The sequence below is a fragment of the Diceros bicornis genome, chromosome 8 (genome assembly GCF_020826845.1).
Source record: "Diceros bicornis minor isolate mBicDic1 chromosome 8, mDicBic1.mat.cur, whole genome shotgun sequence".
Classification (NCBI taxonomy): domain Eukaryota; kingdom Metazoa; phylum Chordata; class Mammalia; order Perissodactyla; family Rhinocerotidae; genus Diceros; species Diceros bicornis.
In genome coordinates this window covers 61005191-61030335 of record NC_080747.1, presented here as the reverse complement: position 1 = coordinate 61030335, position 25145 = coordinate 61005191, and the positions used below count along the sequence as shown (strand labels likewise).

The 25145-nt window shown below is 39.2% G+C and overlaps 1 protein-coding gene across 3 annotated transcripts; it reads right to left on the bottom strand.

Moving 5' to 3' along the window:
* Window positions 1–11354: 11354 nt before the first annotated feature.
* THAP6 (THAP domain containing 6) lies at window positions 11355–25067 on the bottom strand. 3 transcript variants are annotated; one of them, XM_058547266.1, is made up of 5 exons: window positions 24983–25067; window positions 23937–24039; window positions 22529–22736; window positions 18255–18380; window positions 11355–14122 (listed from the first exon to the last, which is right to left on the bottom strand). In XM_058547266.1, the coding sequence occupies exons 2-5, from the start codon at window positions 24014–24016 to the stop codon at window positions 13865–13867; spliced, it is 672 nt and encodes a 223-aa protein (XP_058403249.1). In that variant the 5' UTR covers window positions 24017–24039; window positions 24983–25067; the 3' UTR covers window positions 11355–13864. The 3 variants fall into 3 exon arrangements, with proteins under 3 accessions (XP_058403249.1, XP_058403250.1, XP_058403251.1); XM_058547267.1 differs by lacking the exon at window positions 24983–25067 and adding an exon at window positions 24502–24698; XM_058547268.1 differs by lacking the exon at window positions 18255–18380.
* Between the last annotated feature and the right edge of the window lie 78 nt (window positions 25068–25145).

Here is a 25145-nt window from a genome sequence, read left to right as displayed (position 1 = left end):
CCTAAAAGGGATTTCTGGCACCTTAGACACATCTCCAATTCCCCCGTTTTGTGGATCAGGAGACGAAGGCCTGGAGAAGTTTCCTAAAGTCACCTCAGTGATTTAACAACAGAATGGCGATAACATCCCAGTCAGGATCAGAGTGATGCCCACTCCACGAGAGCCCTCATTAATTGATGGTTTGAAAGAGTATTAAACCAATGGGATAAATCAGTGTTCTAGTCCTTGCCCTGCCACCACTTAGCTGTGAGACCTTGGACCAGTCAGCATCACGGCCCCTCAGCTTCCTCAACTGCATAACATATCATTCACTGTATTCCTAGCATCACTGCTGTAATTATTGTACATACATTAAGCCATTTAATCTTCAAAACAACCCAGTGAGGTGGGTACTATTGTCATCCCCACTTTAAAGATGAGAAAACTGACGCATAGAGAGGTTAAGTCACGTGGCTAGTAAGTGGCAGAGCTGTGATATGAACCCAGGCAGCTCGGCTCCAGAATTCTTGCTCTAATCACTGTGCTAGGTGTGCTCTGATATCCTTTTGTCAACTTATTGCTGTAAAAGCTCTGTGAAAGTATCCTCAGAATTCCCATGTAGGGTAGGACAAAAGACTTGGTTTGTTAAGAAAAATTGCTTTTTCAAGGCAAAATAAATAAAAAGAGGTAGAGGGGAAACCTACAGATTAAAAGAGATTTAAGAGACCTATCAACCAATTATGTTTGGACTTTATTTGGGTCCTGTTTCAAATAAACAAATTGTAAAAAAAAAAAGAAAAAAAGACAATTGGGGAAATGTGAACACTGACTGGATATTTGATGATATTAAGGGATTATTGTAGATGTGATAAAGATAAATGGCTTCATCAAGAAAAATTAGAGTCCTTACCTTTTAGACATGGATGATGAAATATTTACAGATTATATGCTGTCTGAGATTTGCTTCAAAATCATCAGTGGATGGGGAGTGAGTGGCAGTATAGACAGCACAGGATTGCCCATGTTTAATCATTGTTGAAGCTGGGTGATGGGTGCATTCCAGTTTATTATACTCTCTACTTTTGTTTGGAACTTTCCATTATAAAAGTTTTAAGAAATCACCCTGTATAAGTTTTTGTTTATTCTGTCAGAACTGTCAAAAGCACCATGGACCCACTTCACAGGGCAAGTGGGAAGAACAGCAGCCCATAGGGAGAGAGTGGATGGGACACTGCTCAGAAGATTTACCTTCCAAGAGTGTCATTTATTTGAGGGTAACCCCAGTGCTTTCCACGTGGCAGATAACTTAGTAGATTCTTCTGGACCGCATGAATGCATGATCGTACGAATGAGAGAATATGAATGAGTTTGGTCCACAGAGAGTTGGAGAACCATTCTGTCATAAGATCAGGAGTAGAACCTAATTTCTGGGCCAAATGTAATGATGAAATGGTTCTGTATGTTTCCCAGTTAACCAAATTGTGCATTTAAAGGCATCTTTATCTACCACGATCATAACAAGGACCAAAATATGCCTATACTATTCCACCTTATCCTAATGGACAAATGTACATGAAGAGATTTGCTGACACAAATATCTTCACTTTGAGGCTGTCCTCAGCACTGTACCTCTCAGAACCCATGCTCTGCTCTGAGCTCCACTGTCGTTATTTTTGCTTGGCTGGCTCAGCATCCATCGCAATTCTTCTGATTACCCTGTGTTCCCTCTGGGGAACCATCATTTCCCTACTCTCTTGGCTCCAGGATTGTCTGTAACCCACACCTGCCAATCATAGCATAGCATTCCTATGGCCACAGTGATTGGTTTAGGGATAGGCATTTGACTCAAGCCAAGTCAAACAGGCCCAGTCAAAACTAGTCCTGGGGGCTGGCCTAGTGGCGAAGTGGTTAAGTTCGGGGCCCTCCACGTTGACGGCCTGGATTTGTGGGTTTGGATCCCAGGCGTGGACCTACACCACTCATCAAGCCATGCTGTGGTGGCATCCCACATACAAGATAGAGGGAAGTGGGCACAGATGTTAGCTCAGGGCCATTCTTCCTCAAACAAAAAGAGGAAGATTGACAACAGGGGTTAGCTGAAGGCCAATCTTCCTCACCAAAAAAAACCCCCAAAAAACAGACAAAAAAAACAAAACCAAAAACAAACTAGCCCTAGGACTTTTGTACGAGTGACGAAAAAGAGGCACACATTTTTGCCTTTGGACTTGAAGTTGTGAAGAGACATACCTACATGAAGGGACAACCTGCTTCATAAAGCAGTATGGAGATAGATCAGATTCCGCCAACATCATTTGAACCCCTGGATCCAGCTGTCCCTGAAACTATAAACAGTATACTGCATGTAGTTTGCTAAAACTGATTCTGAAATATTGCCAACACAGTCTTATAGTAGCAAATCACATAGGGAATGAAGATTCTATTTTAAGCCTAGTGATGCTTGCTAAGTGGAAAGAAGAGCTGTGAACTTTTATACTCTTGTATTTGATTACAAACTACAGATGTAGACATGGAGTTGAAAATTATGTCAGTTCCAGTGGTTGGGTAAAGCATTTGCAGAGATTGAGACCAATCTTTCGATCATTGCATGCATTCGTCCTGAGAGCTGAGAGAAACCAGGTGACTAGACAGACTCCTGTGCAGGTGATCCCCATGGATACCTGAGTGTCTTGCCTACGTGTGTGGTAAGGTGACTTCACCCTGAGTGCTCTGCTGCCCTGGTTGTGCTTGGTGGTAGCATCAGACAGATCCAGATTGTGGTAATGAGTAACGATGGGCTTTCCCAGCTTCAGACACAGGGTGAGATCATATTTTATCCTTTAGCCTCTACCTGCCCCATGTGGAGCTTCGAATGGAGTGACTGCAGTCTAGCCTCCAGGTGTTGTGAATGTTCAACAGCAGTTCAACATTTGGTGGGTCTGGCGTGGTAGATCAAGGTTGACAACAATGCTTCTCTTTGTATAATGACAATTTTGTATTATTATACCAGCTGTGAGACCTTGGGCAAGTTACATAACTTTTCTCTGTTTAATTTCCTCGTCTATAAAATGAGAACAATAATAGTACCTATCTCATACGGTTGCTGTGAGGTTAAATGAGTTACTAACATTCGAGCACCTTGAATGGGGATTGGCACCTTGTAAACGTTAGCTAACAGTGTTACTGAAAAATAGTAATTTTCCGCCTCGAACAAACATTTCCTCTAGAACCTGGATATCTGAAACAAAGAAAAAGCAGAAATATGAGGCTTTATGAAAACTGTGAAAAGCTCTATGAGAGTGTGCAGCGCTTTTCAGATATTGGCACTGTGAAGTCATGCCTTTTAATTTTCTGAGGTATTGAGGCAGTTGGAAAGCTGGATTGGAAGCGTCACAACAGGGGATGAGGTGGGTGTTTTTAGGGTTCTGCTAGGAGACCAGTCACAGGCAAGCTAACTAAAATCTTGTAGCCACACCTACCCAGACAGTGGTTTCTGTACATCTCAGTAGATAAGCTGGCAGGGGTTTGGGAGAATTCCTTGAAATATCCAGGTGTCACAGGAAACGGTAGTAACTCAACACTTGCATCCAACTTTAGCGATGTCTCACAGAGACGATGAGGGTAATGATAACAAGCAACCCTTAATTTTTCAGAGATGAAATGGTTTTGATTAAATTTGTAGAATGCTGTTCTTGTAACTTTCTTTCCCTCCCTGCCTACCTTTTTTCCTCTCTCGCTCTGTTTCACAAGAAGTATATGCTCCCCTCTCCAGAGGTAACCACATTTAACAGTTTGACATATATCCTTTTATTCCTTTTTCTATATGTTTACACACATACGCTTGGAAATTGTTTTGTAGATGGGTTTTAAAAATTTTTATATAAATGGGATAATATTTTCAGTTGCCTTCTAAATTATTCCTTTTCACTTAAAATGTTTTTTCTTTTCATGCCAATACATATAGATCGATCTCTTTCTTTTGAATTGTTGCTTATTATTGCCTTATATGGGTGCACCATAGTTTTACTCATCCATTTACCACTAGATTTTGGATTGCTTTCCATTTTCTGCTCTTACAAACAATCCTCCCATCGCCCTCTTTGGGCACATGCAGTGTCCCTTTGCCATGAGGTACATTTAAAAATAACTTGCCAAAATTGTTTTTAGATTTAAATTATAGAATACCTTTTCATTTCACTCTAAAATTTACCAGTCCCTATGGGGCCTTGGTGAGTTTAAGCCTTTGGATAGCCACATTTTATGGCTGGTTAAAACCGTCTCCCATCTTTTCAACAAAATATGGCCAGGTAGTGGTGATGGCCATAGAAATGTACATCTCAATAAGACATTCCCTACCCTGAAGACCCACCTACAAGTGTCACAGTGAGAGTGGTAACCATATATTTTTTAAAATCCTCAGGATTTCTGAGGTAATTTCCTTCAGCTGTGTAGCCTGGTAACATTTTGTACCACTATAAAATCCACCTCTTTTATAAGCACCATTACCCCCCATTGTTAGTTCAATTGCCTGTTGAGTGCACTTTGTTGGCAGGTCTGCAGCTGAACATCCATCTCCACAAGATGCTCATTGCTGGTATTTGTGGTTAGCATCCTGCACAGTCTCATCTTTGTTTAATAAAACACTTCTGGGTTAAAAAGCACGAGGCCCAGATCTGCTGAGTCAGATGTCATGTTATCTTTCAACTGCACAAGCTCCACCACAAGGATTTGGGAAGTTTATTATCCAGCACAAATCTGTTGGGAACTCCTCTGCTGTCAACTGATCACAAACCATGGAGCTGAGGATAGTTCAAAGGTTGACTATTTAGTAAGTGACTTGGTATTCTGACACAGTGCTACTCAAAGTGGCTAGCCTGTGAACTCTTTTTGACTGGTCCAGAATGAGATAAGGTGCTCATTCCAGAATGTAAGTCAACACACTGTTTCATTCACCAAGAAAGTCTTGCTATGAAAAAAATGTCAACTGAACTAAAGAATGTGCTTCATGATGTAGTTGGTTTACATTCTGGTGCAAGCTCCTTAACGTGTACACTGGTCTGTGAACCACATTTTGAGTAGCACTGTCTAGAGTACTTTATGAAGCTGAATGAATAAATGAATGAATGAATGAGACATATCTAAGATGGATTAAATGGCTTTTCAGGGTTGAGGTGGGAGGATGGAGAGGAGGATGGTGATTAAATAAAATTTTCCCTTTTAGTGGGACAACGTTCCTTGCCCGCTTTTGAGCTGCCACAGAGAGGGAAGGTTACTTTAGGCACAAATAGCTTACCTGGCCACCATTGCCTGTACCAATATCATTCCCTATCAAACGCATTTCTCCTTCTTACTTTTTGCCCTTCTTCCTGTCATCTCCTTTTCCTGCACTTCTGGCATGGGATTTAAAGAAGAAAAACCATATATGGAAGGATCATTGTATGGTCTATGTTTCATACACAAATAAATACAATTCTCACCACAACTGGGTGAGGAAGGTATTGTTGTCTACTATGTAGATGCTCAGAGAGGTACAGTAACTTGGCCCAGGTCTCATGTGTAATAAAGTGGCAGCCTTGGGATTTGAACCTAGGTCTGTTTGGTTCTCTCCTGGTGGTTTTATCTCCTACTCTCATATCCGAGGAGGGTGCTAACAGAATCCAGGGCCTGGACAGAACTTTAAAAGTGGCCACACTGACACACTAATGTTCCATTTTAGAACTTTGAGGCTCCATTAGTTTCATAGTCTCTGCGCCTGCAATTGCCACCACCCTGCCACATTGCCCACTTGTCTACATTTGTGTTATATCCTTGTGTGTCCCTGGAGGTTGTGAATGCCTTCCTCTTATCATCTTCATATCCCTCACAATAGCATATGGGGCTTTGAAAGCAGTACACTCAATGGGTTATTACATTAAACACATTAGTCTATAAACTTCTTAATGTGCCTAAGATAAATATTAAGTGAATGAGACTCAAACACTTAAACTTGAAGATGTTGCAGTATGAAATCTATTGAGCATATGTGTCGTCCAATAAAGCAGTGCACAGTGAGGAGCCCATTCTCCTGAGATGCACTCCTTGGTATCCCTGGATTATGGCATTTGGAATTTCTTACTAGTTCCTTGAGGGCAGGAACTGGGCCTTTTGTTTGTTGGTTCTCCAGTGCCTAACACAGTCCCTGGCACTTGAAAAATATGTGTGGAATTGTTGAACGTGCTAAGTTCTCAGCCTTTCCTCTTAAACTGCTGTTACTAGCGCTCACCATCGGCCCCTGTGTGGTTCTCAGATTACAAATTATATCTGTCTTCTGTTCCTGAGTTTCCTGGTCCTGGCTCAATATTTTCTTCTTCCATTTCCATTTCCACCTCTGCCAGCTCTGCTTTGCATCAGGCACAATTCTATGACCAGAAGCACAGCTGGGAGGAAGATGAGGGATGCAGGAGCATGGGGACAGTTATTTCTCCAGAGCACATCTCCAACAGAAAGATGTGACAGTTGTTATAACTACGGCGAAACGAAGTTTGAGGAAGCAATATGAAAGGAAGACCACGAGACCCATGGAGAACCTCGCTCGCTTCTCAGGCTATTGAATATCACATTCTCCCCAGTAATCCAATGGAGGAGCCAATTATACCTCTGGCCTTCCTAGAGACAGAGTATTTCTTCCTTTGGGCAGAGAATCAGGCCCTCTATAAGCAGGAGTGCCAGATTAGAGGGAAGGATTCTGCGTGCACAAGCTAGGCTTTCCTGGCCCATTCCAACCACATTCATGTGTTCTTGCTTCCTTTCGTAACATTGAAGCTGTGACACACAGAGCTTCCTAGTTCAGTTCACATTTAGCTGTTTTTGAGAATCTCTGTATCCTACTCTCCGGTCGTGTACATAATTTCCTGTTTTGGGGCACTATTTATGCCAGTCCAGCGTCCCTTGCTAGAGGAATATGAAAACTTTTTGAGTGTTTCAGGATCTCTTTTTACCCTATCCCCTAAACCGGGGCAGTCCCTCCATGTGCCATGCATCAACTGGCTCATTCAATCAAACCAGAACCAGTCTTTGCTATAGATTTCCTCTTTGTCTCCTGCTGAGTTGGACTTGCTTTGCAGTTGCTCCCACTTTCCTGGCTTGGTTCTGTGATATTATCTTGGCCTAGGTATTAGCTTCCTATTGCTGTTGTAACAAATTACCACAAATTTAGTGGCTTAAAACACAACACAAATTTTCTATCTCACAGTTGTTCCAGGGGTCAGAAATCTAAAATGGATTGGCAGGGCTGCCTCTGGAGACTCTAAGGGAGAATTCATTTCCTTGCCTTTTCCAGCTTCTAGAGGTTGCCCACATTCTCTGGCTCATGGCGATTACTTTACATCTTTTTTTTTTCAGTTGGGGGCATTATTCTGCCTACCACAGCCCCACTGGTTTTGATAATCTCTTGGATTTTTCAGATCCTGGTCCTCTCTCTCCAGGACTGTTTTCAGCTCTGCCCATGCTCATATTTTTGACAACTCCTGTGTGGATTTGTCTATTTCCTTTTGTATTTTTATTAGTTTTTGCTTCATGAATTTGGAAGCATTGTTACTAGGTACATGAATATTTAGGATTATTATGTCCTCTTGATCAATTGACCCTTTTATGATGATGAAATAATGATTTCTCATTTCTCTCTCATTATAGTCTTTGCTCTGAAGTCTACTTTGTCTATTACTAATCTAGCCATTCCAGCTTTCTTTTGATTAGTGTTAACATAGCATATCTTTTTCTGTCCTTTTACTTTAATTTTATTTTATTTATTTTTCCCCCCAAAGCCCCAGTAGATAGTTGTACGTCATAGCTGCACATCCTTCTAGTTGCTGTATGTGGGACGTGGCCTCAGCATGGCCGGAGAAGCAGTGAGTCGGTGCACGCCCGGGATCCGAACCCGGGCCACCAGCAGCAGAGCGCGCATACCTAACCACTAAGCCACGGGGCTGGCCCTGTCCTTTTACTTTAACTTATTTGTAGCTTTGTACTTAAAGTGGCTGCCTGTACACAGCATATAGTTCAGTCTTGATTTTTTTTTTTTTTTTTTGCTGAGGAAAATTAGCCCTGAGCTAACATCTGTGCCAATCTTCCTCTACTTTATATGTGGGTTGCTGCCACAGAGTGGCTGATGAGTGGTGTAGGTTTATACCCAGGATCTGAACCTGTGAACCTGGGCTGCCAAAGCGGAGTGCGCTGAACTTAACCACTACACGACGGGGCAGGCCCCTAGTCTTGCTTTTTTATTCAGTCTCATAATCCCTGACTTTTAATTGGAGTGCTTAGACAACTTATGTTTAATGTGATTATTGATATATGCATTTTATTTTATTTTTTGGTGAGGAAGATTTGCCCTGAGCTAACATCTGTTGCCAATCTTCCTCTTTTTTTTGCTTGAGGAAGACTCACCCTGAGCTAACATCTGTGCCAGTCTTCCTCTATTTTGTATGTGGGTCGCTGCCTGAGCATGGCTGATGAGTGCTGTAGGTCCGCACCTGGGATCCAAAGCTGTGAACCCGGGCCACCAAAGCGGAGCGTGCCGAACTTAACCACAGGGCTGGCCCCATTGATATAGGCATTTTGGAAAGATGTCTCCGGAGGTAGACTGGAGACAGGGAAACCAAGAAGTCTGTTGCAGTAATGAAGGCAAGAAAAAAGGTTTAAACCAAGGCAATGGCCCTGGAGATGGAGTGGGAAGGGGGCTATATCTGAGAGATGGTAAGGGTATACAATCAATAGAAATGGAGCTTAGATAGAGATTTGTGAATCATCAGTGTAGGTACTGGATGGATTCCAATGTTTGGAAGATGTAATATATTTATAAATGTATATTACATAAATATATTTATTTATTTTTGGATTTTTTTATTGGAGTATAATTGACATATAACATTATATTAGTTTCAGGTGTACAACATAAACATATATATTTATATTCAGAAATATATATTACATCTTCGAAACACTGGAATCCATCTAGGTAATTACACTGATGACTCAAAAATCTCTGTCCAAATTCTATTTCTATTGATTGTACTATTGTACTTGATTGTACTATTGTGTGTATATATAAATATATATGTAGTATCTATTGCATATATATATGTATATATATATAGTACCTATTGCATATATATATGAAGGTAAACATCTGACAACATTTCTGATCTGGGGGTCATTGCATGAAGCCCAGACTCTCTAGGCAGAAAGAGGGATAAGGGTACTTTAAAGTCACTGTGGGGTGAAAGGCATTAAATAAGAGACCAGCCCAAAAAAACAGTGTCAGGGGTACAGGAAGGCACTGTTTTCGGTGTCTGGATAGTTTTGCACATTACCTGGTATTATACCAGCTCATCTCCAGTTTTCTATCATTTTTCAGACTATGTTGAATCTAATGCAAACAGTACCAAAATATTATAAACCATAATAAGTCAAACCCAACACATAGCAGAACCATCTTTGGTAAATTAATCTTTTCATAACTAGAGGGACTTGACAGAGCAGTTTTACTCTGGAGTTGGTTGACATATCACTAATTTTGTCATTAATGAGAGCATTACAGAGTAACTGTGGGCTAAGGCAGAATGGAGAGGAGTGAGTGCTAGGGAGAGTTCCAGGAAGCAATGGACACTCTGCTGTACCACCCAGAACCCCCTTCAGGAACCAAGGACTTAGCCCTCCAGCTGCTGGGAGCGCTGCTAGCAGGCAGACCTCAGCTATCAGCCCTCTTCAGAAATTGCCTCAGCTGGAGTGAACTGCCTTGCCCAACAGCACTCCCTCTTCCTGGGGCAGCCCGCACCCAATGACTGATTCTAGAAGGCCATGTGTTGGGAGTTCCTAAGAGTACCCCCAAATTTGATGATTCATTAGGGGGATTCATAGAATTCAGCATGTATTTGTACTCACAGCTAGGATTACAACAAAAGGATACCAAGTAAAAGGAAAATCAGTAAAGGGAAAAAGGCATATGGTGCAAAGTCTGGAGGAAGGTTCCAAGTCCTCTTTCAGTGTAGTCATAGAGGACACACAATTCCTGTCGCACAGAACTGTGACAACACATATCAAATGCTGTCCACCAGGAAAGCTCATTAAAGAATCAGTGTCTAAGAGTTTATTGGGGTCTAGTCATGTAGGCACCCTTTGCCTAACACCTTCCCAAGTTCCAGACTCCCAGAAGGAAAGCAGGTGTTCAGCATAAACCACATTGCTTCTACAAACAGTTTAGGCACAGTGAGCCCTTCTTATCAGTTAGGGAAAGGTGGGAACCCTCCTGAAATCCAAGTTCCCAGATGCCAGCCAAGAGCCACCCTTGCGAGCAGGCCTAAGGACAGCAGTCTCAGGCCTGCTGTGTTAATTCCTTTTTTACACCACTCCAGCTTCAGGCCGTTCTGTGGTGTTGCCTAAAGTGCCACTTTTATGGACCTTACAGGATATAAGAGCAGTGGCTCCCAATATATCTCCATTTAATTCACCACTCTGGCTCCTGCAAAATTTAGATGACAGTGGAATAAGACAAATTCAACCAAGTAGTAGCCCTGATGACAGCTGTGTGCCAGATGTAATATCTTGCTAGAGCCAATTAACATGACTATGGGTACCTCGTATGTGACCACTGATCTGGTGAGTGCATGCTTTTCCATTCCTATAAACAGGATCAGAAACAGTTCACATTCACATGGAATGAACAACAGGCTATGTTAGCAGCCTAGATTATGTTATAACTCTCTTGTTTCTATTATAATTAAAAGAGACAGACCAGATAGACATTCTACAGGAAATCAATTAGTTCACTATATTGATGGATTATGTTAATTAAATGGGATGAGCAAGATGTGACTAGTAAATCTGAGGCTTTGATAAAGAAGTACATGTGCTCCCGTGGGTGAGATAAAACCCATGAAGTTTAGGGGCCTACTACATCAGTAAAATTTTGGGGGAGGAGTGTCCAGTGATGAGGGGCACGCTAAGACATCCCCTGTGAAGTAAAAGACAAATTAGTACAACTTGCATCTCCTGCTATGCAGAAGGAAGAACAATGCCTAATAGGCTTCTTTGGGTTCTGAAGGCAGCATATTTCACACCTAAGAATACTGTTCTCAGCTTTATTCTGGGGACAGGCAAGGCTGCTAGTTTTTAGTGAGGCCCAAAGCAGGAAAGGGGTCTATGGCAGGTCCATATTGTGTGGAAACAGGCCTGCCACTTGGGTCTTCTAACTTAGCAGACTCTGTGATATTAGAATTATTGGTGGAGGGAAAAAATAAGAAAGAAATTAAAGCAAAACCACTGTATATGTACTCCTGATTTTTCTTTGCTTATTGTATTGAATAACTGAATGTATAAAAAACACACAGACTACATTACTGGAGAAAATATTTTATTTTTCAAATATATAATGGATTCTTCACCCCTTAATTATTTCTGTAATAATTTTATCTTTTTATTAAAACTAAAATACATATTTTAATATATTTCATCTTTTCTCAAATCAAAGACTATGGTGTAATTGTGATTATCTTTAGCAACCAAAGTCTATTTCCAGAGATTTAAACTTGATATGGAGAAAAATGCCATGTCAAGTCCTGCGTACCTGATTTGGTGCTGAGGTTGAACTGGTGTATTGGTTTGTTCCAAGATCCAGAGGCCACTCCAAGCTTTAAAGCAAAGTGAAATCCTTAGGCTGGCCTTGGAGGCCTGAGGAACCTCTGGATGGGGGCTGATTGCTTTTGCTCTGCAGAGGACAGATCTCCCCCAGGCTGAGCTGGAATTTCTGGGAACAGTGGACTGAGGTACATACTGTGTCCAGGCATTTGTTTGGGGTGGCAGGTGGGGAGGACCCTATTCCTTATGCCTGATTTCTACTGGTAATCATTTCTCCATTAAAAAAAAAAGAGCAAATGGGTAGCTCTGGGTCCTTGATGATATCAATATTTTGCCCACAGTTATTTCTCTCTCTGTGATACTAAGACCAATGACAAAGAAGACAAGGGCTGAGTTCACTCTGAACACAAGTAGTAAAAGTCACTGTGGCAACTGAGACAGTGGCAGAAACTGGGACTTGACTCTTGGAAAGGTCTCCTGGGCTTGATTTATTCTAAACAGCCAAGGGAGAGCTAGAATCAGACACTGGACAATAGAATTTAGACACTGGATCCATAGAATTGGATATATCCTCTTACTTTTCTCTACCGTCCACTGACTTGAATATTTATACTCAAAAAAAACATGAGGGAAAAAGTCTCCATCTCTATCACAGAATCTCCATAAAACCTAAGATCATATCCAAATTCCCATTAGAATGTCCACTATGAATTTGAAATAACTAAAATAAATAAGGGGTAGCTAAGAAGATTTGTTTTTCAAGGCAGTAAAAAGATATGACCTCAGTGATTTCTTCTTAGCATAATGCTGACCTCTCAAATGTGGGTAAAATCCCATTTAGAGGGAAGGTTTGGAATCCTACATAAAAATATAACATGCATTAACACAGAAAATTCTTAAATATAAAAAAAATTCAAGTGACAATATCCTTACTGATATATTAATAACACAAATAAAATTACAATGAACATTTTAGCACAAAATGCAGTTCATTTCTAGTTAACACACTGAAATAAGTGATACTCAAATTCTAACTACTCTGGCATAGATATCTGAGTGAGGTTCATAAATGTACATGTGCCTCAAAGTACAATCTGGCTTAGGGCTAGAAATTTTTATTCTAATCCACAGTATTGATGACTCAATTTCAGTTGCTTCGCCTAAGAAATTAGGAGACAACCTAAATTTCTGATACTTGAATCAATCAGAAAACAGCTAAGAGTTATTCTTTTGTAAATTCAGTAAAAAGCTATTCTAAAGCTGCTGTTTTCCTTACCTATTCTCTCAATAAAAGCTCTTGGATAGTAATCTACTCTCCTAATTAAAGGAAAATATTGCAACCTTTCCTCCAATTCCTACTTCAACTGGAAGAGCCATAACATTATTTTTAAATGGTTGCTTCTATATTTTGTATTTTTTAAAATGTCAGCAATATTACTTTCTGCAAAATACAAGCAGCATTGAAAGTATTCAGCTAGTACTGGCATTCATTTTGAAGATATATCTTTATGATGAAATAACAGTCATGAAACAAAATGTTCAGAAGAACTGTCAGAGTAACTAACCATTTAAAAATCAGACTTATGACCCTTAAAAATTTTTTTTAAAGCTATGCTGGTTTACATCAACGTGCTCCTAGTGAGAGGAATCATGTACTGTACTGAAAAACTTGTCAGAGGTCGTCTTAACTTGGCTCTGAACAACTTTAAAAGCCAGAAGTTCTGCACCTTATGCTGTTCTCAGGGTCAGTACTATGCGATGCCTTAGAACAAGATCTTTTAGTATTACTGATAACAAGAGCACCTTGGATTGGATCCAAGATCGGCATGTGTTATAAATGAATCTGCTTTATAGTATACATTTAAAGTACAATTCAACGTACTTACCATAAAGCATACATGTGTAAAAGTACTCCTTTGAAGCCAAAAATCTGATGCCACCGAAGAAGTATCCCGTTCCTACTACTACAGCTCACTGTGGCTGATTTGATATCATTCCCTTAGCCCTGCAGAACTTTATCTTTTAACACTTTACAATAGTGACCTGGCACTAGTTTAGGTCTATAAAAACATAATTGTCACAAGTCACACAAAAATACGACAACAGCACAAATCTCTGCATGTCTTCAAAAAAAGTCTTTGGATAACAACTATAATGCATAATGCTGCAGAAGATCCAAAGAAACACTCTAAATGATGGATATTATTCAATGATAGTAAGTGAGAATTATTTTCTAAAAGGCTGTACCAATGCCAATTTTAGGTAGAACATGAAATCATTTCATGAAATAGTCTCGTTCTATGCTCTCCTGACAAAACTCCCAACAGAAAGCTTCCAGTCTATTTGCTGTTTCTTGGCTGATGAGACATTCATCCTTTAATTCCCTGATTGTCTTCCTCAATGATTTTTGGAAACGTTTTTCTCGGTCTAAAACATTCCGCAGACTTTTCTTGGTATCCTCTAGCTCGCTGATCACATGATCTAATTTATGCTTAAGTTTCTTTGGGCTGTCCATTACACTGTAGCTATGTTCCTAAAAACATAAACACCAAGTTATTAAACCAGACAGACAAGTAGTTAGATAAAAGCCTGAAACGAGGCCTCAGCTGCTGCTTTTCCATTTGCGATGCTTAGAGAAGACGGTTAAGTTGGTGAAACGAGGAGGTTTCAGCAACACAGGAAGAAGACAGGGTGCAAGCAGTGTTCCTAGAGCCTAGGGCCGCTTGTTGGTCTAAGGCTTGGCCTACACGAAGAGGGCAGGATCCCATGGAGGGGAAGCATTTCTCATCTGAGGGTGGCTATCTGCTATGAACACCATGACATTCGCAACAACTATACAGCTTTTGTTCTCTCAGTGTGGGGCTGCTAAGTTTAACTTTTACCTGTCAAACAAACTTGATTGGTAAACTTTTAACTGAGTTACTTTATTTTGATGAATGTTTCACTTTATAAGGGGTGACAGGAAAGGAGCACTGGAGCAGGTCCTCAGGCTAGGTGTTACGGATTTTGAGAGAACTCTGGTCTCAGATTTTTAAAGAGATAATTTAAGCTCTCTCAATATTTGTTACGGTTATGCTTACGTTTGCCAGGTATACTTTTTTTCCATTGAAAAATAGGGAAAATAACACTGACATATTTTATAAAGTGCTATAAAATAATTTTGAAAAGCTGTTATTTAATATTAAAATCAGTGAAGAGAACTTTTGTTTCTAGCCAAGATGAAATAATAGACACTAGACTGACTCCTATCTAAAAAAACCAACACAGGGCCAAAAGACATAAAAAAAAAGGTTTAAAGGTAATGAGCATCAGGCATGGAAGACAGCAATTGCAGAGAGATGGGAAGCAAAGAGGGGAGCCCTATGACCACTCCAGCTTACTGTCTCGAGAGAGTTTCTAGGCTTCAGTGCAAGGAGGGGAAACCCAGGAAGAGCTTGGCAGACTGAGTTGAGGAGATAGTGCAAAGCGTCCAGGGAGACCAAGGTGGCTACAGTTCATAGGCAAGGTACTAGAGAGGAGAGAGCTGCACAGAGAAGGTTCTTAGGAGATCTTTAGAGACTCCCCCTTGAGTATTTCACTGGATAAGATCAGTGCATGCATGTAAGGAAACTGCTCAAAGCTGAGGAAAGAATGACCAGAAAAGTTCGGAGTGCTCTGCGCTCATAGGGCATGGCCACTATTCCCACCAGCCAGACTAGAAAATTTCAAGAGTCGTGGCATTGAGTAGAGTATACAAAACGGTCTTGCCTCAGTAGTGGAGAACAAATAGCCTTCGACTGAGCACTGTTCTAGTCCTGTCTAACAAAGCGAAACCCAAAATGATCAAACTGTTTCCAAATGACTTAATGGTACCCCAGAATAAAGCTCAAGAATACAGGAAACAAAAATATCTGGCATCCAGCAAAGTAAAATCCACTGTGCGTGACACACAAATTTACCAGGCATGCAAAGAAGTAGGAAAATACGAGCCATAATAAGAGATAAACCAATCAATGGAAATCAACCCAGAACTGAAGCAAATGTTAGAATCAGCAGCCAAGGGAATTAACAAAGTTATTAAAACTGTATTCTATATGTTCAAAAAGTTAAGAAGAGACATGAAAGATATAAAAAGAATCAAACAGAAGATCTACTATTAAAAACTACAAAGTGTGAGGTGAAAAATACATTGGAGGGAATTAATGGTAGATTAGACAATTCAGAAGACTAGTGAAGGTGAAGATACAGCAATATGAACTATTCAGAATGGACTATAGAGAGAAAAGGGAATATAAAAAAAAAAAAAAGAAAAAACCAAAAAATCAACAGAGCATCAGTGAGCACTGGCACAACTTCAGACTAATACACATGAAATTATAGTCCTCAAAGGAGGGGAAAGAAAAGTTGAGGTAGAAAGAGATATTTGAAAAAATCATGGCCAAAACTTTTGCAAGTTTGGTGAAAACTAAAAACCCACAGATAAAGAAGCTCAACAAATCCCAAGCACAAGAAACATGAAGAGAACTAAACTAAGGTACATTACAATCAAATTACTCAAAACCACTGGAAAAAAAAAATTCTTAAAAGCAGAGAAAGAAAGATATGTTAGATACAGAGAAGAGACTAAAAATAAGTATGACAGCAGATTTTTCATTAGAAACAATGCATGTAAGAATACAGTGGCAGAACATCTTTAAAGAACTAAAAAACCCCCTCAAAATCCAAAAACTATCAATCTAGAATTTGATACCTAGTGAAAATATCTTTCCAAAACGAAGACTAACTAATGACTTTTTCAGATATATGAAAGCTGAAAGAATTCATCATCAGCATAGCTGCACTGTAAGAAATGTTAAGTCATCAGACAGAATGATACTAGATGGAAATATGGACTTGCATAAAGGAATGAAAAGCCCTGACAATGGCAACTACATGGGTAATGTACCAGATTTTTTTCTTATTTAAATCTTTTTAAAAGATAATTTACTGTTTAAACAAAAATAATAACAACGGAGTGTGGGGTTTATAGCACATGTCAAAGTAAAATGTATGACAGCAATAGCACAAAGGTTGGGAGAGGAGAAATGAAAGTACTGTTGTAAGATTCTTATACTATACGTGAAGTGAAATAATAGCACTTGAATATAGCCTGTGATAAATTAATGATGTGTGCAATAAACCCAAAAGCAACTACTAAAATTAAACAAAGAGTTGTAGCTAACGACTCAAAAATAAAGAGACAAAATGGAATCATAAAAAATTTCAATCAATCCAAAAGAAAGCAGAAAAAAAAGAAAATGGGAACAAAGAACAAATGGAACAAATAGGAAACAAATAAGATGACAGATTTAAACCAAATCATATCGACAATCACATTAAGTTAAATAGTCTAAATAACCCAATTAAAAGACAGACATTATCAGATTAGATTAAAAAAAAAAAATCAAGATCCAAAAGTATATGCTGCCTACAAAAAATGCACTTCAAAGATAAAAAGACACAAATAGGTTGAAAGTAAAAGAGTGGAAAAAGATACCTGGTAAAAGGCATTTACAAAAAAACCTACAGTTAACATCATATTTAATGGTGAAAGACTGAGTGCATTCCTCCTAAAATGAGGAGCAAGCCCTGGAGGTTCAAGACAGTGCAATAAAGCAAGAAAAAGAAATGAAATGCATTCATATTGGCAAGGTAGAATTAAAACTGTCTTTAATGACAGACAAAATGATTATCTATGTAGAAAACCTGATAGCCTCTACAAAAAAGCTTTTATAATTAATATGTGAGTTTAGCAAGTTTGCCAGATTTAAGATCAATATAAAAATCAATTGAATTTCCATACACTAGCAGTAAACAAAACAATACCATTTATAATAGCATTTAGATGATAAAATCCTTAGGGATAAATCTAACAAATGAATTAAAAGACCTATACACTGAGAACTACAAAACATTGTTGAGAGATGTTAAATACTTAAGTGAAGAGAGATAATGAGTTCACGAGTTGAAAGATTTAAAAGAATCTTATTAAGATGTCAATTCTTCCCAAATGGATCAGTGGATTCAATACAATCCCAGTCAAAATTCCAGCAGAAATTGTAGAAATTGTTAGAAATTGTTAAAGAGTGATTCTAAAAATTCACATAAGAATGCAAAAGACCTAGAATATCCAAAACAACTTTGAAAAAGAACAAAGTTGAAAGAATAACACTGCCTGACGTCAAGAACTACTATAAAGTTATTGTCATCAAGATAGTAAAACAGATCTGATTCCAGGCCTGGCTCTAACATGAACAGGCAATGAGATGAATAAATAAATGCAAGCTTAAATACTCTGTATGTGTATGACTGTTCTTCAAGAAAACCTAAAGACATAACCTTTTTAATTAGATAGTTCCATATAGAAAATATAGTACCTAAAAGGAGGAAATAATTATTGCATTTTCTTGGTAGAAATATCCTTGCAAAATCATTCTTTGAACTAAATATGTAACCAAAATATTACCTACCTCCACATTATTGCTGCATACATACAAATTATAATGGCCCTGGGAAGCAATATTATTTTTGGACATTACATATTAAAAAAATATTCTCAGACACCTAAACCCCTCGTTCAATCCTAATGAAGAGGACATATTCATCTTAAAAACATCAACATTAGCTCAGTAAGTAATTTTACTTACAAATATGAACTGGGATTGGAATTCTTCAATACATGAGGAAGCACCAACAAGCTGGTGATTGTGGTTTGTGACTGGAAGGGTTTTGAGAGTGAAGTTTTTTCTACAATGAAGCTTTTCTCTTTTCCCCTGTTAAGAATAGTTAATAACAATCATTGTAGATACTTCTGCCCTTTCTTAAATTTTTATTCCTTCTAAATTTTGTGTAGAAAAATTATTGCAATATTTCTTTTCATGGAAATTGCTTTTAAAAGTCAGCAAATTTTAAATTCCAGTATGATTACTTTAAAAGAACTTCCCAATACCTCTAAAGTTCATATGGAAACACAAATTTTCCTAAAAAAAGAAGAGAGAAAATGAGGGAGCAAATGCCCTACCAGCTATTAAAAATATATTACACAGTGCAATAGTTGAAATGGCGTGATACTCTCTTAAGGCTAGACAGAAAAATCTAGGAATAGATCAAGTAGATAAAAGGCTTTAGGATAAAATTTGGCATTCTAAATAAGTGAAGAGAGGCTATAAATCATGTAAAAATGAAGTAATTAAGAAAAAATTATATCCTTTATATATAATAAACCATGATGAAATTCTATGTACTGAAAATTTGTGTAAAAATGAAACCATAAGGAACTAGGGAAAAAACAGAGACTATTTATATAATCTTAAGGTGGAGAAGGCTCAAGTCAGACAACTCAAGAGAAAATATAGAAGTGACTACTACTAAAAAAAGGTCTGGGGGGCTGGCCTGGTGGCACAAGCTGTTGGGTGCACGTGCTCCGCTGCGGCGGCCCGGGGTTTGCCGGTTTAGATCCCAAGTGTGCACTGACGCACCACTTGTCAGGCCGTGCTGTGGTGGCGTCCCATATAAAGTGGAGGAGCATGGGCATGGATGTTAGCTGAGGGCCAGTCTTCCTCAGCAAAAAGAGGAGGGTTGGCAGATGTTAGGTCAGGGCTGATCTGCCTCACCAAAAAAAAAGGTCTGAATTTCAAAAAAAAAAAAACAAACCAACTGCATAATTAGAACTAAAGACAAACAACAAAAAGTAACTGCAACAAAGATGGCAATTAAATGACTCATATCTTCAATAGACAGTGTTTTTTCAAAATAGCTCAAAAAAGATTAAAACAGAAGAGGACCTGAATTAATTCACAAAAGAAGAAGTTCAAATGTCTAATAAACACATGAAAAAATGTAGAAACTAATATTCAAAGAAATTAAAACACTAGGATGCCATTTTTGCCTATCAATTTTAGCAAAGGTTAAAAATATAGCTTATACTGAGGATTAGGGCGGACAGACACTTTTATGCATAGCTAGTAGGGGAGATTGGTGGATTCTGTAGAATTGCTGGTGGGCTTTTGGGAGATTTGTATTAAAAGCAAAAGCCTTGAAAATGTGTATAATTTTGATCCAACAATTTTATTTCCAGAAAAATTTTTTGAGGAAATAAGGATATGTACAAAGATTTAGCTACAATAATGTTCATTATAGCTGCTGTATAAAATAGTGAAACATGATAACCTATATATCGTAGTGAGGACTGATTACATAAACTATTGTTCAATCATAGGATTAACTGCTATATGGTCATTAAAAATGTTCTATCAAACGGACACCACCAAGGACTGGCAAAGATATGGAACCAGAGGAACTTTTACATGCTGAGAGTGGGACTATAAATTGGCAGAAGCACTTTGGAAAACTATGGCAATATCTACTCAAGGTGAACATACACACCCCCAGAACCCAGCAATTCCACCTCTAACAGAAGACTACATACACTCTGCAGAAATGTGTACATAAGTGCACCAACTAACATGGACAAAAATGTTCATAGTTGCAACATTCATAATAGCCCCAAAGTGAAAAAAACCCAAATGTTCATCAACAGTAGAATGGAGAAATTATAGTTCATTTACACAATGGAACACTATATTGCAAAGAAAATAAATGGACTACTGTCACAGGCTACAATATGGATGAATCAGGCAAACAAAATGTTGAGCTAAAGAAGCCAGAGTACATACTGCAGGACTCCATTTATATAACTGACAGCGATACAAGTCAGGATAGTAATCACCTTTGTGGTGTAGTGACTGGAAATGGCACAAGGGAGGCTTCTGGGGTGCTGATAAAACATTCTATATCTCAGTCTGAGGTGAGTTACATCAGTGTATTCACTTTGTGAAAACTCATTGCTCTGTACACTTATAATGTGTGCCCTTTTCTATATATATGTCATATGTCAATATAAAATTTAGTTTAAAAAATTGACATTCTATACAGGTTTCTCTTAAAGATGTGATCCATAGATCTGCAACACAATCATGTGGAGTGCTGGTTAAAAAGTGCAGATTCCTAGGGGCCGGCCCAGTGGCGTAGCAGTTAAGTTCAGTGCTCCACTCCTTCAGTGGCCTGGGGTTCTCAGGTTCGGATCCTGGGTGCGGACCAACACATCACTTATCAAGCCACGCTGTGGCGGCGTCCCATATAAAGTAGAGGAAGGTGGGCACGGATATTAGCCCAGGGCCAATCTTCCTCAGCAAAAAGAGGACGACTGGCAACAGATGTTAGCTCAGGGCTAATCTTCCCCACAAAAAAAAAAAAGGAAAAAAAAAGTGCAGACTCCTAGACTCCAGCCCAAAACTACTGAATCAAATTCTCTGGAAGGGGGACACAAGATTCTGCATTTTAAACAAGCTCCCTGGATAATTCTTACGTAGACTAAAGTTTGAAAGCCATTGTTCTGGAAAAATATTTAACATCATGGGAAACAGTAGTTAAGAATGGACCCTGGAACCAAAATGCCAGTTCAAATCCAGTCTCTGCCATTTAATAACTGTGTGACCCTGGGGAAGGTATTCCAGCTTTCTGGGCCTCAGTTTCCTCAAGTGATAAAATGAAAATAATGATAGTATTTATCTTATATGGTTGTTGTGAACACTACATGAGGTTTTATATCTATATCTATATCTATATCTATATATAGCTTAGAATAGTGCCTGGCACATAATAAGCACTATATAAGTGTTGTTAAAAAAAAGAGAGAAGCAAATAAAAGAAAAAGGATCTACAGTGTAATTCTATTTTTGTAAGAATATGTAAATATAGATGAATTTATATACAAACATACCCATACAAATGACTGGAAAGATACACATCAAAGTATTAACAGTATTATCTCTGGATTATGTGATTATCGTTAATTTTTATTTTCTTTTTGCTTGTATCATCTAATTTCCTATAACTAAAGATGTCTTTGTTATAAGGAAATAAATAGTAGCTTTTGCAAGTTAGTAATTTACGGTTTATTTGATTTATTATGCCTACATTTCTTAAGGTCTTCTTAACATTACAGCTAGATGACACCTTGTTATGGGAAAAAAAACCCTTTAGAGAAAACTGCACAAGATATTGTACGTTTATTAATATGGAAGAAAGTGAGGCAGTCTCTACCTGACCACTCAGGCACTGGAATCTGACCAAGTGTAGAAAGTGACCAAGACCTCACGGGAGCTGGTACTCTTCTGGACTACTTCCCTTGTTGACAGTTGTCAGGAAGCAGATACCTTTCAACGGAGGCTCATTACTATTGTTGTGGGAACCCACGGGTTCTCCCTGAATTTTCCGCATTGGAATTGGTCAGTCTGCAGTTTCTCAAAACAGATACACTTCAGGTATATGAAGTCAAGACTGTTACTGAGGGTGAAGCAGCCAACCCATGACACTAATATCACTGAGAAAAAACAAGGAATTCAACTAGAGTTTACTCATACAATCCTTTCATTTTCTTTTTCTGACCTCTTCTCTCCTTTCCTGCTCCTGTTCTTATCGCTTGTGGTATTCTTCCTTTTAGTCCTACCTAGGCTTTAAACTTGAACGTATGTGGCTCTAAAAGTATACTCCGGTTCTGTTAGTGGCTCTGCTCTTGACTTTTGCTCCAGTGTGAGGAGGACTGTCACCTTGGAACTTCAGTTCAATCCTCTTACGTTAACCTCCATTTTCTGGACACAAATCTTGAGTTACGCCAACTCCTAAAGTCAGTCCACTTCACCAAACCTTAGTATTGCACAAATATTTCTGAGTGCCTACTGGCAAAATACTCCCACTACACATTAGAAAAGCTGAATCAGCAGTTTACAAATTTAAAAACTCCAAGAATGGACTTCAAATGAATATGCAAACAATAAAAATGTTAGCAAGAGTAGTGAAGCTTCTTCAATAATACCATAAAAAGTGAGTAATGATGGTAAGCAGTATCTCATAAACAAACCTGTAAGTGAGATGGAGAATCAAAGATAGAAGGTATGACTCCAGGTTTCAATTTAATATTTGGAGAACTTCTGTCAAAATCTGTCTTCTTAAAGTGCCTTGAACACAACACATCTCCTTTTTTAGGCTCCCAAATGCCCGCAGCATTCACATCAAGTCTTTTCATTGCTAGTACCCATTTTCTTTTGACATTTTCATCTGTGGGGAATCTAGAAAAAAATATAAAAAGTATTTTAAAATTAAACACTATTGATATATACTTGAATTAAGGCTGTGACTAAATTGATTCCTTAACTAGTTTGTTATTATTCTCGCAAACTGGAATATTCAGGGAACCATGATTCATACTTTCATAAAGTTCAGTTTTAATAGTCAGATTTTCCTACCAATCATGCTGCAGACCTATGGCCCTAATTTCAATTTTTCTCATATTATAAAGAAAACAAGTTTCAATGGTTATTTAACACCTTATAGTAAGGTCCACAATTGAAGGTTTTTCTTCATCTATAGATGATAAAGAATATCACTTGGGCCTTTTCCTATCTGAAGTGATATCCAGAATTTACCCCAGATGAATAGAGCCTCTCGTACTTTCATTCTTCTGTCAGCATCAGAAAATTCCTTAGTATACCATTTAATACAGCACAGGTCTATAAATGCTTAGTGAATGAATGCAGAGAACAGCTGCAGAGTTTAGAGTTCTCGAGATTAGAACTATTTTGAGAGACCTGGAGACCAATAACCATATCTCTTCCAATTTTCCAAGTTGGTTCGAATCCTTTTTGGAATAAGATGGGATACACACACTCATTTTTGTTTTCCTCATACCTAGCTAGCAAAGCAGTTAGCAGATTGTTCTCTAGCACACAGCACAGAGCCTGGCACAAAAGCAGCAAAATAAACCCTTAACAAATGAGTAATTCTTAAATCTTATTGCTCCTTCTTTCCTATGCTGTCAGGAGAATGGCTAAAACACTAAATTCGGATCATCTTGATTTATCTGCAATACAGCTAAAGAACCCTTGGTCTGAACTTGTAATTTATATTTTTTCTCTACACCTTAAGCTTGATCTGTTTCTAAACAGAATGTATTTGGGCAAAGATCCTTCCTTCACTCAGACTGTAAACTACATGTAAACAACACTGGATTTCTTTGCAGGTATGTTAAAATGCAAAGTAATAATATTAGCAAAAGTGAGTTTGATATTTTTGTTAACCAGCCTCTGATACCCTGGCATGTATCTTAAACTTTTATACTAAATTATGAAAGTGTAAACATGTCACTGTCACTTCAAAGTTAACTAAAAAGGACTTGGGAACTATAGTTCAAAATTGAAGATTTAAGTAGAATTGTCTTTTGCTTTTTATTATGGTCAAAAGAACTAGGCTTAGCCACAGCAAAATCTTACACGTGAAATGTGAGTCCTTTTATCTTGGAATTTGGCAAACAGCGGGAAGCACATCCAATGGCCGAGCAACATTTCACCATGATTTTAGCAACTCATAACAGAACTGAAAGAAAATTAAAATGGTAAGAGTTAGTAACTTCAAAGCTAAGGGGAACATATTTACCTTTCTCAGTATGTTTTAGATATCATGAAATCATGTTAGAAGCCAAAGGCAAATATTTACTTCCAATAGAAAGAAAAGCTGGCTCATAAAATTTTCCAGGGGCTTGGCTCTTTAATAAGGCAAGTCACATTTAGCTATGCACTGAGGAGTGTGATTTCAGTTTTAGAGGCTTGAACATTTCCCGTCCACCGCTTCTTCCAGGCCACGTTCCCTACGCCACCAGGCCTTGGCACCCTAACCCCTCCTAGCATACTTCATAAATCCTGCTCACCTTGCAGCTCAAGCGTTGCTTCCCCAGGGAAACCTTCCCTGACACCCAAATTAAGTCAGATCCCCTCTAGTATTAGCTCTTGTAGGACACACACTTCTCCTTTCTAGCCCTTCTCAAAGTTGTAATCTTACATTTATTCCGGAGATTCTCTGCTTAACGTCTTCCTCCCCCACCAGCCTGTGAGTTCCACGAGGGCATGGTGGGGCGCGTGTTTTTTCCCACTTTGGTCCCCACGGCCTAGCCGGTGACTGGCACATAGCAAACGTTAACACATATTTTGAAGGAACGAAGAGCGAGTAAAGAGGAAGGTGACGTAAGGAAAGGGCAGCTCGAGGCGCTGGCGAGGGCCTGGGCGCGCGCGCGCGCGCGCGCGCGCGGCGCTCAGAGACCGGAGGCCGGGCCGAGCTCCGCCCCTTTCTCGAGGCTCCGGGCCGCCGCAGGCAGGGAGGGAGGGGCCGCCCTGTCACAGGTGCGGACGCGGCCGGAGAGCGTCCCTTCTTCAAGGGTCATCGGGCGTCTCCGCGCCGCCGCGGTCAGCCTCGCCCCGAGCCACGCCCACGGTCTGGGCGGGTAGCGATGGGGGTAAAGAAGAGTCAACCTAAGAGTTATTACCGTTAGCAGCGAAGGCAGCGACTAACGTCGACGGCACAGATTGCGTCTCCCTGCGCTTCCGCCCCGTCGCCGCGGAAGCCGGAAGTCCGGCTGCCCCGGGTCACGTGCCCAGCCGCCAGATTGGCTCTGGTGGCAGCTGCAGCCGGGAGGGGGTGTGCTAGAG

Coding starts and splice junctions, on each gene's coding strand:
- THAP6 (XM_058547266.1), bottom strand. CDS start 24,016: ATGGTGAAATGTTGCTCGGCCATTGGATGTGCTTCCCGCTGTTTGCCA. Junction 18,381..22,528: donor ATTCTCCATCTCACTTACAG/GTTTGTTTATGA, acceptor TATTCTTAACAG/GGGAAAAGAGAAAAGCTTCA. Junction 14,123..18,254: donor TCCAATCCCAGTTCATATTT/GTAAGTAAAATT, acceptor TTATGTTTTTAG/GAACATAGCTACAGTGTAAT.